The sequence below is a fragment of the Centruroides vittatus genome, unplaced genomic scaffold (genome assembly GCF_030686945.1).
Source record: "Centruroides vittatus isolate TY-2023 unplaced genomic scaffold, ASM3068694v2 scaffold_490, whole genome shotgun sequence".
NCBI lineage: Eukaryota > Metazoa > Arthropoda > Arachnida > Scorpiones > Buthidae > Centruroides > Centruroides vittatus.
Window position 1 is genome coordinate 2,215,098 of NW_027122711.1, and position 17,769 is coordinate 2,232,866.

Genomic DNA, 17,769 nt, shown 5'->3' on the forward strand with positions numbered 1-17,769 from the left:
GCTAACAACGCTACAGGAAGATTCATTACGCACATTTACTGTTATCTGTACTAAGGTACAACAAATGGTCTTTCCTCGTCTAGTTGAATGTGAAGTGAATGAATTTCTTACTCTTGCAATGCAGAAGCGGATATCTTTTCGTAATTAAACTTGATTAAAATTGCTTTTAAGTAAAACGATTTAGAAAAGACTTCGAGAGGAAGAACAAGAACGAAAAGAAGGAAGAAGAAGAAGAAGAAGAAGGGAAAAAATAACATTTTTCATTTAATTTAATTTTGTATTAAAATGGTTACTTTCTCTTCTAATTTAATCATTTTTTAATATCTTTTAAAAAAGTATAAATTCTTCTGAAAGTGTCATACTAATAATTTAATTTTTAGTAATTTTTTTAAATTATTAATTTAAAGGCTCTTTAATTCGAAACTTATCAAAATTATAATTATTTATTCTATTTTTAAAAAATATTATATATATATATATATATATATATATAAATAGAAGAAAGCTAAGCTTAATAGCCTATATTTATTTGTGTGTATACAAGTGAGATAAAATATTGATATTAGGGAAAAGTTTGGGATAAAAATGACCTCTTTATCCAAGGTGACTGGAATGCTCATCAAGATTAAAAGAGTTGGCCAATTCCATGGGAAAGAAGAAAAAAAGTGACAGTATTTGAATGGTGTATTCTATTGACATACAGTGAATTAAGGTTTGGTGAAAAGATGGTAGGACATCCATCAAATGGCAGAGTTGATGAACGCTTCGCTTTAATCTGTCAGATAAGGGGTAGTGGGTTTATTGTCAGTTGTCCTAGTCAGTCTCCCCAGAGGATTAACTCGCCAAATCCCGATGGTGTAAAATATAGTGATTTTCTCTTTGCGGATTTCCCGTTTTATTTGACAAATACTTTAGTCTAGGTTAGATTTACCGTTCTTCCTTTTCTGTTCCAGAAGATTTGTTTGATCTTTCTTTAAAATCCGAAACAACGGATGACATACAAATGGCTCCTTACACATTCCCCTTTAGTCTAACTCTTTTTCGTTCTATCTAAACTAAATCCTTGGATGTGTAGCAAAGTTAGGAATTTCTGCTTTTGTATGTTTACTTTATATTCATGAATTCTGGATTAGAAAAGAATAACAACTAGTAGGATGGGTCCCAACCAAAAACTTTTCTTTTCTACAATTCCTATGTAATATATCTAGATATTATTAATAGGAAAATTACATAAGTATGGTATTTACTTTCAGTCTTTTTTTAAAAAAAATAAAACTCTTTTCTTTCCTCGTTCTTTTTTCAATAAGCCTCTTCTGAAGAAAGACAGCAAGTTTCAGTAGAAGACAAGGATTATAATCCTAAACCACATTTGCCTGGAAACCAACAAAAGTACGGAGAGGGAAGAGGTATGTAACTTATGGTAATTAGATTTTCCATTCTTTTTTTTTTTGTTAATAATTTTTTTTTAATATTTTAAAATCCCTGTAAAACATTGATAGCTTCTTTAAAATATTTTATCTAATTTTTTATTTATTTATTCGTAAAGTTATTTAAAGTTTATGTTTAAAAGTAATTAAGTTCTCAAACTAATTTATCGACTAGCGAAAAGATTGACGTATAAAATTGTAAATTTCACTTTTTAAAGAAAACGAAATTTATAAAAATTAATCAAATTTCATTAAAGAGCAAAAAGCGAAAGTTAATTTTAATAATTAAGTCTTTAAACTGTTTATATTAAAGTTATAAAATACTTTTTTCCCTCCTCTTTGGTATTATTGAATTAAAAATTTAAATTTTGTTTTTTGTAAAAAAAAATCTGGACTATAAAGCAATTTATTGATTAATTTAAGCTTTAAATTCTACATTGATTAATTGTCAGAATGGAAGAAGTAATTGATACAGTCAAGATTTTATTTTAAAAATTTAAACTTTATATATAAAATTTAAGTAAAATTATTTAAATCTTATAAAAATTATGGGTTTTAGAATATTTTCAATTTTATCCCGAATATATTTTGTCCTAAATTAGGTCATTAAACTTCTTGAGAATAATTAAGATTGTGAAATTTAGTACACATAAATCGATATAAAGAAACGTATATTTTCTTAATTTCTATATAAATCGAATTATTTATAAACATTTCAGAGCATTTAGAACTCGATTTTATCTTTTAATAATCTTAAAACACATTTATATATTGATTTATATTTTAAAAAAATAAAATATAATTATGAATTTACAACAGTTTATTTAATTAAATTTACAGAATTAGCTTTCACTTTCATTTTATGTAAATTTCTTTTCATTTTCATTAAAAATAATTAATGAAATTGAATGATAAATAAAATGAATGTGAAAATGAAAGTGAAGAACTTTCATTTTCACTTTCATAAAATAAAAGTGAAAATGATTAAAATTAAAGAATGTAAATTTATCAATTTCATTAAAAAAATTTCTTTTTTAATCAAGCTTTATTTTTAAATTAATTTGATTACTTTACTAATTTTTAAAACAATTTCTTATCAATTAAACAAAAAAAAAAAAAAACATTTTCGAAAATTAATTTATTAATTCGTACTATAAATAAATATTCTCAATTTAGCTTTATTAATAAACGATATTAATATATTACTAAATAAGGATATAATGTGTTATATTAATTAATTATATTTATTTCTATATATATATATATATGTTTTTTTTTTTTTTTTGGCAGGTACCAGTAAAAGTTCGAGTACGAGATACTGTTCCAAAGTGTTCTATACGTTGTTATGTTATTCACTGATATTATGTTCCACTCGGTAATTTTACAATTTTTGAAAGTTTTATCTGTCATATCTGAGGCTTTTTTTGCCACAGCTGGGTATAAAGATAGAAAACAGCTCAAATTAATTCATTTTTTTGTATTGGTTCCTTTCAAAAAATGAGGAAAGAAAACAGGGGGAAAAGCATTGAACAACTTTAAGTGTGCCAAATTAAATTTCAAAATATTAAAAAAAAAAAATGAAGTGAGAAATTGAAAATACTGTACAAATTCTTAAATTCGCGATTATGTGACTTTTTTAATTTTTGATTTATTAAAAAAAATTCAGATCGAACAATTTATCCAATGAAAACAGCAGCAGCAGCAGCAACAACAACAACAACAACTTTTTAAGATTGCATCTTTATGAGAGATTATGTAAAATTTCTGTTTAATTAAAATGTAAAAAAATCATAAAATATGTTTATATTTTATTTACTTAATTTTTTAAAAAATTGCTGTTTAGTTTAATGAATAATGTATAAAAACATGTAAAATTGGTTTGTAATAATATAAAAATATATTTTAATTGCAATATTATTAATATATTAAAAATATATTAAAAATATATATATATATTATAGATTTATTTGAATATTTATACATTTACACAACATAAAAACATTATTATAATAATAAATTTAAATTTAATTTCGTAATATTTTCTATATTTTCATAAAGTGTAGATTCTATTTATAACTTGCAAGATGTCTCTCTCTCTTTTTTTTTTCTATGGATTATTAATGGAATCATCAGATTATCACTTAAGATCAACTAACCCTCCAATATGATTTCTGGTATCATAACAGAACAGATTGAGAATCACCTTAAGCATCATTAGCACTTCTCATAAGGAAACGGCATTTATACCAGGGGAGAAATGATTCTCAACAACATATGAACTTTTTCCCAATCAATGGATAGTCCACCTGCTGTGATCATAAGACCAACAGATGCGGAGACTTAGGTTTATTACAAATCCTTGATTACTCTCTTGCCACTTCCATGTGCCTATCTTCTTTCAACATTCTTTCAAATGGACTACATAAATTTTTATTGTATATTATAAAAGAAGACAATAACGTCTATCAATTTGTAGTAAAATTTCTTTAATCTCGTTATTGTTCGGTTCTAAGCGAGGAATTAAACATTACAAAAACTTAGTTTTATGTTGAAGATGTCATACTTAAAGGATAATCATTATGTAAAGTATAGTTAGTAAATTTTGTTTATCTTCTAGAAAATTTGATTAAGATATAAATATAATAAAGAAAAAAAATAGAAGTTAGTCTTTCCTACTTTAAAAATTTTATAATAATATAATTTTCTTTATAGACAAAATTCAATTTTGCTTTTCTTATTTATAGCAAGTGAGTAGTTTTAAGTATCCAACTTCTACTTTCAAACAGTATTATTATTATTATTATTTAAACATAAACTTGTTTCTATTCAAGAAATTAGAATTTTATCTTCAAGATAAACATATTAAAATTTGTTACAAAAGTAATTAACAAAGCATATAACTAATATTAATTAAAATTTTAAGATTTTCTAAACGCGTTAAGCATCGTAATCACCAGACTGTAAATGCATTGGAGAAAGAATTTTAACACTTTTATAAATATTTTAAACTCGAGAAATAATATTTTTTAACAAGATAAATCTTCAAAACATTGATTTTTCTCTCTAGATAAGCAGTCGAAAATTATTTTCGACATTTTTTTTTCTGTTTAAAAATAAAAAAAACCTTCAAAAATTATTACGAAACGAAAAAAAAACCCGACAGTTTTAAGTGAGTAGAAACTATTAGATATGAAAATATATCAAGAAAAATTTTAATACCCAAGTGCTGACATAATTTATTAGAGGCAATATAAAAGATTTATGAATTCACAAATTTCCAATTTCTCAGCCCATTCAGAATAACAGTTTTTACTTGAATGAGCTAAATAAAACTCATCCAGTCATAAATGTACGACTATGAAAAAAACTTAAGTTAGACAAAAGAATCCTCATTGATTACAGTTTAAGGACGATTATACACATAATGGCGTTAGAATAAAGTCTTTGTAGCTATATAACGCATGGCGTTATTATACTCAATGAAAACTTGTCATGAGGAAAATTAATCATTTTGAGAGAAGACAAAGTTGACAGCGATTCAATTGCAGAATCCTTAATCTTTGCAAGACTAGAAAATGGCTTCAGGATAAAAAATTACTCTATATCTATATAGCAAATACTGAAGAAATTAGATAGAACGAGGGAGAAAAGGGGAAAAAAATTCATCTGGAAACAATAGAATAAAGACTATTAAACAAAGTGATGTTTAAAGGAATAGAACGTACAGACAAGAATAAGGTGACGAAAGCGTTGAGGGGTTGATGCTATGGTAAACGAGCACACTGCTCACCAACGTTACAACATATGCCACCAAGTCGATGAAGCAGTGGTGTCTGTACGCGAAGAAGACGGGTCGTTAGTCCTAATGGATTGCATCTCAAACCCCTCCTTTTCCGTGTTCTAGCGTGAACTTTATTGACAGCAGACGGAGGGTGTCTAAAGCATTTAAAGCGAAAATGAGTCTTATGCTATAAAAGAACTTTCCACCTTCTCCAGCGAAAATATCATCTTTTGCCATCGTTATGCGAAAGGGTTTTTAGTAGATACAGTATTTTAAAACAGAAAAAAATTTTTAAAAAAAATAAGGTAGAGAATTTCCCTTAGGACTATATCTACGCCGTTGTCTCAGGGGGTGTAGAAGAGAAAGGGAGAGAGAGAGAGAAAGAAAGAGGGAGGGAGGGAGCGTGAAAAACGACTTTCAACTAGACAGATATTAATGTAGCTTTGTAACGCCAGATGGCCCTCCACAACCGGAAAACTGATAGATCGGAATTTGATACGTTTCAAGTGCGATAAGTTGTTAACAACGACTGATTTAGCCCAAAGCAATGTTACTTGTGCAGGCGTCATACTCGCTTGTCATCAAACCTTGTCAGCTCAGGTAGCGGTGATGTACGGTTTAAATTCGTTACTAAGGAAGAAAAAAAACCATCGTTTAATAATTTTTACCCAACTCCCCCATCCAGAAGAACAGAATCTTTTCACGATTTAAGTTGAAAATAACGATATCTTCTCTTCTCTCCTATTTTTTTCCTGCGAGTAAACATGTTCCTCATCTCACTCTCTCTATATATAGGAATTTTATTTAGGATAAAATTGTTTAATATTCTATGAGTACGAGACATTTCTCTATCGGGACAACTCTACGCTATCATTATTATGCATTATCTGTAAAGATAACGGGGTTCGTGCAATTTTTTTAATGTTTAACAATTTACCTCGACGTGTATAAGTATAATGTCACATTAACAGCTATCAATTATGATAAAAAGATCGTTGGAGAAATGTACGAATCTTGTTTTTTAAATGAATAATTATGTTTAAATTACGTTCGAATTTAATAAAATGCAATAAATTAAGTATAAATAAGTCATTGGAGGGGGGTGAGCGTTATATGCGTAAGTTAATCTAATTTAAATGTTGAATATTTAAAATATTATTTTGTACGCTGTACTGCTTGCTTAAAATGTAACAGAAACGTAACGCAATAAAGTAACGATGATAAAAATTAAAATATTAAAATTGTGCGATAAGATTTTATATAAACATTGTGTGGAAAATTATATTTAAAAAAAGGAGTTATGATGTACTTTATCTGTTATATAATCTTGTTTAAGTAACGTGAGTGGAATGTTTTATTATTTATAATAAAATATCACAAAATTTTCGAAATATATACATAAATAATGAAATGATTACAAATGTAATATGATAAATATAAATTCTCTCTAACAAAACTGAAAAAAATAAATAAATTTTACGAAAGAACATTGTTTTATTCTAGAAGTCTGTCGAGTAATTTAGCTGGAACGTATGTAAATTTAATAGATTACTAGTGTATTGCCTTGTCTTCAATTTAATTCAATAATATTCATATGTAAACTTCATAAAACAAACATTCATTAAATCGTAAAAACGACGAAGTATGGCACATAAAGTGTCAAGCATATCGTGTTTTACGTTGGATATTTTCAACAAATAATTTATGTTGACCTCACACAAAACTTGGTTTTATGTTCCTATTGTTAGTAACCGGCGATTTTAATGTCGCATTTGAGGTATCCTTTCAGACTTTAATATATAATATCATCCTTTATATCTGCCACTAAATGATTCTATTATAAATTATACACTAAAGGATGGATATACTGTTACTTCAGTTCGCTGAAATAATAGTTATGAATCACAGAATGCGTGTTAAATTATTCTGAATGGGCTTTTTTTAGATAGAAAAACACACATTTTTTGGTTTTTTTTTAGTTTTTAAACGTTTAAAATTAAATAAACTTTTATAAAAAGTAGAAGACAAATTTATATTCGAAGAAAATCTTCACCAGAAACCATGTAAAAGTTTTGATATAGCATAGATTTTTGTAGAAGATATAAAAGAAGAAACGTAACAAAATAAAAGAAAAAAGTCAATACAGTTACAGAAGAAACCTTGGAAAAAAGTTACCTCTACTCCATTAATGAAAGATTAGAAAAGAAATAAAACTGTAGTTTAGACAAAAGGTGTAAAAATAAATTTAATAACTATAATTCTATATAACTAATAAAAGTTTATTAATATTAAGGAAAGAAGAAAAAAAATATCTGTTTAAAGTTTGTAAGAAGAAAGTTGTGTTATCAAGTTAGAAAGATAGCGATTGTGCTGATTACCGAAGCCATCTACACTCTTCAACATTTAACGTTACCTCATCTCATCTGATTGTTGCAGGATGTTATTAAGAAGATCATCAACAGCAAACCAAACCATAGATACATCTATTTTTCTTGGTGTTGGTGTTATCTAGCTAAGAGACAGAAGAAAATGGAAGCCGGACAGTAGAGGATAGTGTCAGAACGGATGGGATCTGTGTCTACCCCCTAAGTATGACCGTCTAAGCCAATAAGACGTCTTCCTGGGGGCACCAGCAATCTAATCAATAGTCATCGTACGAAGCCCCTGGCTAGCTGGCTAGACTCCAAACTCCCCTTGAGATTTTAGTTCCGGGATTTGAGGGAAAATGACTGCCTGCTGAGGCCCATGTACCTTCTTCTCAAGGATGCGGCTTAAGTATCTTTCCTACATCCTTTGAATCTTACTGATGTTTGCTAGAAGTGAAAAGACACAAACTATGACTTGATACAATCGTTTGTCAAGTATTGAATTGAAAAATATATCTTTTAAAATGTCGTTTCTGCTTAAATTTCTTCTCTATACTTTCTTTTTTTATACATATATATATATATATATTTATTTATAACATTTGAATATATTTTTATTCAGTTTATGAATATATATAACATTTAAACAGTTATATACTTATACATTAATTTTAAATAATAATAATAATAATAATAATAAATATTTAACGATTGTAAGTACTTTCGCTTCGGGAATATTCATGAGTGTATTTTTTTTTCTATATTCATTTTTTTATTCCGCTTAATCACCTCTCAGGAAATGGGTTAAAATGATACGTCGAAAACTCATTCATTAACTTGATGAAGGGAAACATTATAAAATTAAGAATATAAATTCAGTTTTTTTTATCGATATTTATTCATATGTTGAATTTTTATGTACTTTTTTCAACACATTCACTCGAAATTGATACGTGTTAATTCACCACAAAAAAAAAATTTATCATTCCGAAAATTTCATTATTGAAATTTAACATCTTTATTATTGATCGCTACTAACTCATCAGAAAAGTATTATTATTATTATTATTAATATTTTATACAAAAAAAAATTTAAATAAATTCATTTACTGAATTAGATTCCTGTAACATTTGTTGAAGAAACTAAGCAAACAAATACAATATCCAAGAGCTGCAGGAAAGCTATTTAATAGGTGAATCGTATGTTCCGGTCACTGGATATTGACGAGAGACACCAAACGAAAGGAAGACCAGTTAGGATTACATCTTGTGTGCAAACAAGCGTAAACAACTGTGGCAGGACCTCGTCACCTTTATCCTATTCTATTGGATATATATATTTTTTCATTCGTCTATTTATTCAACATATCTCTTATAATCAACTCCTTATATCCCAACGTTGACAGCACTTACAACATTATTTGCATCAATGGGTATTATATACACACGATCTACATGAATACATGTGTAAGAAAGATCGCTAGAGCATCCTTTTATATGTTTTATGCATTACTTAAAGGCTAAATATTTCTCTTATTTAAATTATAAAAAATTTATATTTATTTTGGATTTACGGTTTAAATTAAACAGTATAAAAATTTTATGGTTATACTTAAGTGGTAGTGATATAATATAAAAGCAATTAAGTTAATAGCTAAAGAAATAGCAGGAATAAAACAAGAATGTCCTTCTCCCTTGGGCTAGGTTAGATGATGTTGTTTATATATTTGGGCTTTATATATCTATAATTTATTTATTTTAAATATAAACTACAATAATTTTAACGTCTTTTTCTATATTTTATATTATATTGTTACTTTATAATTAAAAATAAATAAATTATTTTTTTCGTACTAATTCATCATTAAAGCATTATATTTTGATGCTTTATTAATGATTCTTTTTAACTTAAATGCTGAAAATATTTATTTAAATAAATATATATATTATTAATTTAGTAATTTATTACACTCGATAATTATTATTTTATATAAAATTTTTAAATATTTTCTCAATTTTAAGCTATTAAACGTGTATGGAGTAGTGTAAATAATTTTAAGATTTTCATCATTAGAATTAATTCCGATATAATTTTAATAAATAAAAGTAATTTAATTATTTAAATATTTGAAAATATTCTATTTTTAAAAAAAAAGAATTTATTACACGTTTAATTACAATTAAATACATAATTAGATTTTTTAAAATTACAATATTTCATATAAAATTTAATAAGAAATTTTAAATTAAAATAACTTAATAAGCAAATTATACATATATACATAAAATATAAATTAAATATATTTATGAAATATTCATAAGATACTCATTATTTTGATTTTGTATCCAGAGAAGCTTCAATAATCTCAATTCTTATCGGAAAATTTTAGTTTATAAGATTACAAATAATTCTTTCATGGGGGGGAACGGAAGAAACTTGACAAGATAAAATAAGTTCTGGAAAAAAAATATATATTCATTCATTATTCAAATCATAATAATAATAATAAAAAATGCTGCAAGTACAGCTTCACTTCTATATTTATCAGTAAAAATATATATTTTTAATCTCTCTATCACGAACCTTAATGAGATGAATGAGATTTTCCGATCAACTGGATGTTTGAGTTTAGTATCTTTCTAATCTACTTCAAGCTCCCAATTCATCTCTTCATCCAGAATAATTCCAAAATGTTTAAACCTTACTACAATAGGAATTTCTTGATCATTTAACATAATCTTAAGAGATTTCATCGAATTTTTCTTCCTTCATCTCTCTCAACTCTTACTAATAATAAACACGGCAAAAGTATTCTTTAATTTGTGATTTAATATAAATATTTTCCATTTATATAAAACAAATATAGCAATTTTTATAAGATTGTAAATTAATTATTAATATTTTTAAAATTAAATAATTAAATATTTACGTTGTTTTCTTATAAGATGCTAATAAAAGATCTCAAAGGAGATGTTTCGATCTTATGCTTGGTATTAGAAAATTTTATTAAATTTTTATTCGGAATGATAAACTTTTCAGCTTAATTGAATCATTTATAATTTGTAAATAATTATCTTACTAGATATTATTAAATTAATAAATTCTAATGCATAGTATCTTCAATAAATAAATATAGGAAAAACACCAAGATTCGAAATTGAATGTTGTATTAGCGTATAATCTAATATTATTCAAACAAAATCACGAATATTTTTGCAAGCTTATTGGTCAATTTTAATAATACATAAAGTATTTTTTGTATACAATTAAAAGAATATTTAGTTATAAAGAGTTATTAGAGACTCGATATATATATATTCGATTTTTACCTCTTTTATATGGCACAATGACTTTATTTTGCAATGGGACCAATGCGTGTCTATCACAGAGACTGGACAGATTCTCGTGATGGGTCAAGCAGAGAGATAGATGAATAAAATCAACGGGAATCGATCCCGGATCCTCCTGGGAGTGAGTCGGAACCATTCAACTTGACTACCTGCTTGACGATATCAGTACTACTTATACCACAGAAACAGAGAAACAGCTAAAGTTTGTGACCTTCTACTGTAATTAATTGTATTAATACATCTATTAATCATCAGTTTAGATACCTCTAAACATTATGTACGATGTTAGCTTGGCTATTGATAATCGTACATTAAATTTCTTGCTTGCTTTCATCTAAAGAATTTATTAAATACAGAAATTCTGTTATTAAGAAAATTTATATGCGTTTTGTATCCCAGTACCATTATCAGAATTGGAATAATGAGAATTAGTTGATCCCTAGTTCCACGTTTATCATAGCCACCCGGATATAGCGCGTATCTATCAATAAAGTAGCTCATAGTGAGCTTGTTTTTCTTCTATTCTACATGTTAAATACAGTTTTTTATGGTGTAGGACCGCCTTTATTTATTTATTTGGATATCTAATCGATTTATACGTTTCTCAACTTCACCATTCAACATCTTTATTGTGAAAAATGTTTTTCTAATAATTAAAAGCTCAACAAACTGTTATAATTAGATAAATTAGAGGTTAACACATTTATTGAAAAAATAATAATAATTTAGAAATTTTTCATAAGAAATTCTTCAATTTACAACATAATCAATGTTTATTAAACATAACAAACATCGCGAAGTCCGATATTATATTTTAATGTCTAAAGTAAAGTATAAAGGCTCATTTTATCAAAATTAATGTGAAAAACCTATAGGATCTTCAAAATTTTCTTAAATTTTGATGGTGTTATAGGTTTAAAATAGGTTCCTAAATGATAAAACGCTCAAGAACACGTTTCATGTGATATTTACGCCTAATTTTAAGGTAAGGACCCTAAATTTATCAAAATTTAGAGTCCTGAGGGTCTAAAACAGCTCCAAATTAAAGTCTTACAGGTCTAAAAGGTTAAAAAAATTATAAAGCATTAAAAATGAGCTACAAAACCACATTGTATTTAAAAAAATCTTGTGAGGTTTATAATTTGAAACTTATGGGGCCCGAAATTTTAAGAAAATTTCAAGGATTATATAGGTCTAATGCTAAAAGAACAAAAATATAGGCCTATATATATATTTGTAAAATAACGTTCAATAAATAATTTTTAACAGTAAAAAATATAAGACGTAAATATAAATTGTTTTTATTAATATTTTATATGATTGGTATTTTCAACCAGTAGATCCTTCATCCCTTGAGATTTTAAACTTTATTTCTTAAAAATGTTTCGACTTTCAAAGAACTGAAAACAATCTTAAACAAAAAAAAGAAAGAAAAAAGTTGAGAAACTTTGGAATAAACTTCTTAAAAATTTCTTTAAAATTCTTCCAAATTAAGATTTTTTTCCATAAATAACATAAATAATAAGAAAAATCATATTAAATTAAAATAAATAAATTATTTATTTTAATTTAAATAATTTTTACAAGAATTTTTGAATTTGTTTTCCATTTTTTAAATATTAATATACAAATTCTATTTTATTAATATTTTTATTTGTTATTATGATTTTATAAAATAAATAAATAAATTTATTTATTTATTTTATAGAAAAATCTTCCAGGATAACTTTCTAAAACTTCTTGGAAGATTGAAATATATTTTTTTTTTTTTTTATAAATATTATAAAATATAAGTTATATATATATATATTATTTTCTTTAATAATTTATTTTTTAATTATCAAAAGTGACCCGCGTGTTTATATATTTTAAATTAATTGATCTGGAAGTAATTGGCAACATGAGTTGCGGGTTCGAGTTCCATTCCCGATCGATTATTTCTTCCTGAATATTCTAAATCAATTAATTTCATTTTTCTTATTAAATTTAGTACAAGATGGTGTCTTAATTGTCTACCTTTAGTCTAAATTACGTAATATCTGTACGCTTAATTGGCCAAGTTATATCCCGTTAATTTGGCTAATTGTTAATATATTCTTTTTTAATTATCAAAAGTATTCTTATATATATATATATATATATATACATTTTTAAGATTTAAATGTCTAGTAAATAAATGAATTTAGAAGCTAATTATTCTTATAATTTATTGAAAATTGTTGAATTTATTATTAAACATTTAAAATCACGTAACGTAACATTAAGTTACATAACTTCGTACGCCAATATGTCACGCAACGTAACGTTGAAGTCATGTAACTTCATACGATTGTATTATTTAAAAATTTTAAACTTTATTTAACTAGTTAAAACGCAATTGTATTCAATTAATTCCAAATTTTTCAATAAATAAATATTATTTTATACTTCAAAACACGGCATTAGGATTTGCAAAAATACTTGATTAAATTCTCATATAATATAAAATATTCGTGATTATTTATAATATAAATTTATTTTATATTAATAGAAATAATCTTCCTCATACCCTCATCCCTGCCTCTTCCTTATCCCTCCACTCTCTTCCTTTTTTTTTCATCCTAGATCCTTGAATAGACTCTACCCCCTAATAATAATCTGCACTTTAAAACGTGAGTGTAGGTGCTCTAGAGAGGGATAGAGAAGTGCTCAATCAAATTGTAGCAATTTTCTTTTGTCAAAAATAATTTAATTGTTAAAAAAATTTTTTAAATTTTCTTGTAAACAAGAGGGGAAAACAATTAAAATCTTAACAAATCATCGAAATCTGTTCTTATTAATTTCCTTTATTTTCGTCAATTTAATATTAACAAATTTCAAGAGAGTATCGAATTTAATTGTTTTTTTTAAAATACTTCCTAACATCTCTATAAATAATCACTTTATTATTTTCTAAATCTGATTAATAACACTTTAATTGTTTTTGACAAAGAAGAGAATTAATAGAAGTATGTTTTTGCTAAGACAATTTTTTTATGCTTAAATAAATTAAAAACTTATAGTGATAAAAAATGCATTTGTTGTGTATATTTAGTGCTGTATACAATTAAATATATTGATAATGATATTGCTAAATATAATAAAAAGTTTATTTTTATACAATTAATATATTGTTTATTTATCTATTTATAAGTTTTAGTGCATGAATCAGATATATTAAAGCGGAAACGTAGGATAATTCTCATATAAACGTGAAATTTTTTTATTTTGTTTGTGTGTGTGTGTTTGGAGGAGGAGAAAGAGGAGGAAGATGGCTTCAGATATTCAAGAGTTGAATAAGTGTAAATCTACAATATATTTGTATATATTTCTTTATTCTATATATATAGTATATCATTGAAGGATATCATACATACTAGCTTATTTGCATAAATATAAACACATACATACACATAACTACAAACATACGCACATATACATAGGTGTGTGTATGTAAACTAGTTCCTAAGGCGTATATTTACATATACATCACAAAAACTAAATTTTGAAGTCTGTTTATCTGTCTGGATTTTGTTTTTTAGGTGATTTACAATTTATATTTCAAACAACTAACTATACTTTTTTTTATTACTAGGTCATCCGTTCTGGTATTCTACAGAATTATTTGATTATTTTTCTTTACTTTAAAAAAAAAGTGTAATTTTAATTACAAAAATGATCATTTTCGGTGTTAGTTAATCAAATGAACCTAACAAATGTAAATTCAATCCATTTCCAGAGGGAATCTTTCAAGTATTTTCAGAAGCATAATTAATCACGAATAAATTATGACATTCTCCGAAAAATGTCAATTTTTTTATCATTTTTTTTCAATTAAAAAACGTACATTAAAAGATTTTTAAAATAATTTCATAATTTACAAAAAAAATATAAAAAATTCGTTGTAGATATCACTCACAATTATTAACTTTACGTGTATCTTAATTACATTTTGAAATCAAATTAATAAATTAAAAACATTAAAAAATTATTTTCAACTAGGAAAAATCAGAATTTATTATTATTTTTTTTATATTATATTTAAAAGAATAATTTTAAAATATTTTATAAATTTATTAAATTAAATTGCGAGTTGTAATTCGTGTATACAGCAACGATAACAATACAAATATTTAATTTAAACATTAAACAATTAATAATAGCTTTAGTATATGTAAGTATATATATATATATATATAATATATATATATATTTATCTGTATTTGAAATTAAGTTATATAATAATTAAATGATTGAATCATCTGTTTTTGATTTTATGAAAGCAGATCGATAGAAAACTTTACTTTATATCAATCATATTCGCATGATTGATTTTGAATTAATATTTAAATTAATTATTATTATTTTTTCCCTTTTATTTTATTCCCTAAACTACTTTAAAACTTCTTTTATTTCCCTTGAAAGTTGTTAGAAAATACATAAAAAAATCTTTTAAATTTCCCTTATCCATCCAACCGATAGGCTATAATATAAGTTTCTGTGATTTTCAATCAAGTGACTGATTTTTAGTTTAGGAATCAACTAGGATTATTTCGCATCTTCTACTTTAAAATTTCATTGGTTAAATTGAAATTTAAATTTCAAATTTTTTTTTTATTCTTAATACTATTTTTTATTTATTTATTTATTTATTTTATTTTTTGAAGGCATCATCAATGGTTTATTAGGTACATTAAATTTTATCATCATGAGACTTTTTTTTGATTTCCTTCTAAAATTGAACTTTAGTGCTACTTTGATAGAATTTAACGTTATTCCAGTAAAATTTTATTTGTTTCTGATGAAACTTCAATTAAAAACTCGTTTATTCGTAAATTTTTCAATGGATTTTTACCCAATTAATTTTATTTATTTATTTTATTTATTAACGCTTAAAAATAGTTTATAAATATACATATTCAAGAAGTTAAAACTGTAAATATTTTAGAATTAATTTAATATTAATTTTACTTTTATAAAAAAAAATATAAAAAATTAACATTATTATTAGATGTAGAGCTTATACAAGAGGAGTGAGAGGAGAGGATAAGATGACGTATCGACTTATAAGCATAAAATCCCTAATTATAAATAAATAAAATGTTTATGAGCATTTATTGTAATGCTTCCCAACCTTTTTTAAATGACGGTTCGCTTCTAATCCTTTAAAAAGGAGCGGTATTGGTAAGTCTCTTACTCGCGATCTACTAGTTGACAGGCATGCATATCTGTCACATATTTTTCATGTTAAACGAAACTATAAATTTAAAATATTAATTTGGAACTTATGAACTGAAAGATTGATATTATTTGCAATGATGAAAATTTCATTTTCATTCATGTATGAAGTTCAGATGATATATTAATGTAATAAATTTCACTATAAAATAAGTAACAAATATGCTTTCGACCGTGCCGATCAAACTTCAATATATTAAAAACACGCAAGTAAAAATTTAGAGTAAAATATTTTTTTAATATAAATTATATCTAAATAGATATTTTTGCTCAGTGATAATTTGATTTAAGGCTAATATTTTCTTTTTAATTTGTTTTAAAGCAATTGAATCTATCTATATTCAGAGGTTGAGTGAGGTGTCGGGGAATGTGTTGTTCACAATTGTGATCTTCACCCCTTTCCTAAAGCCATAAATATGTAAATAAAATAAATAAACATAAATTTTTTTACTCTTGACAAAAGGAAGTTTATATTAAATTTTAAGGCCCCTTTCTGTGCCAAAAAGACCTATTAGACCCTCTCTATCTGAGCAATTTAGTCTATACTCTATATTAATATATATTCAGGGGTTAAGAACGTTATTGGGAATGTTGGGGAACGTGTTGTTCATAAGTCTAGGTTTCACCCCTCTCCTAAAATCATAAATATGCAAATAAAATAAATAAAAAATAATTCACTCCTGAAAAAAAGAAACTTTTTATTAAATGTTGAGGTCCTTCTGTGTCTTGGATCTGTGTCAAAAAGGCCTGTTGAGGCCTCTCTAACCTAGCTTCAATACATTTATTTAATGTGTACTTTTAATTACATTATAACCAGTTTGAAATGAAATAATTAGTGTTATCTACAGAAAAGTTATAAGATAAAAGTCTCTTAATTTATAAATATATAAATTCCCTTAATGTAAATTGATTTTAATTTAACAGGTTAATGCGAAAATTATTCTATGCAAGTGTTACACACAATGATATATATATATGTATGTATATATATATTTATTATAACTGCATTTATAAAATCATTAAATTATTTCTCGCAAGAGAATTAATTGTTTCAGAAGATTTTATTTTATAATTTTAAAATTTTCTTACGGTAATTAATTACAGTAAAATAAAATATATAAAATTTAAATAATGATTTATAATAATTATATTTAGTGATAAAATTATTTAATTTAAATTTCAAATTAAACGTTATTTCAGCTAATAATTAGAATTAAATTCTATTTAAATCAATAAATGACTTTAAAATTATTGAATTTTCTTTATTTTAATTACTTTTCTGGGTTGTAATAATAAAATAAAACTGTATTTTTAATAAATATAAATTCTTAATATAAAAATATTTTTCCTCTTATAAGGAAATCTCCACTTGGTGTAAAAATAGCGTTATCGTCGCTTTACAAATCTGCAATTAGCCAATGTAGACAGGTTTAAAGAACGTGGAAAATATCCAGAATTCTTTTAAAAAAAAAAAAAAAAGGTATGGTGTGACGTGATACGATGCGTACTATTCGACCAATTGAATAGCATCAGTCGCCTTATGATTGACATCATGCCTGACATGTTATGATAGGTCATCGAAAGTAAT

At 25.0% G+C, this 17,769-nt stretch overlaps 1 protein-coding gene and 1 long non-coding RNA gene across 5 annotated transcripts in view; one reads left to right on the forward strand and one right to left on the reverse strand.

Moving 5' to 3' along the window:
- Positions 1 to 3,223, forward strand: part of LOC136989357 (lachesin-like) — a 136,301-nt gene extending 133,078 nt beyond the window's left edge. Inside the window, exons 8-9 of one of the 2 annotated variants that reach the window (XM_067287478.1) lie at positions 1,308 to 1,420; positions 2,718 to 3,223. In XM_067287478.1, coding sequence (XP_067143579.1) covers positions 1,308 to 1,414 — 107 coding nt within the window. In that variant the 3' untranslated portion in view covers positions 1,415 to 1,420; positions 2,718 to 3,223. The remainder of the gene's footprint in view (positions 1 to 1,307; positions 1,421 to 2,717) is intronic. The other variant, XM_067287477.1, reaches the window with a different exon arrangement.
- The window catches only part of LOC136989358 (uncharacterized), a 315,036-nt gene that overhangs the window by 19,148 nt on the left and 278,119 nt on the right, over positions 1 to 17,769 (reverse strand). The window lies entirely within an intron of this gene.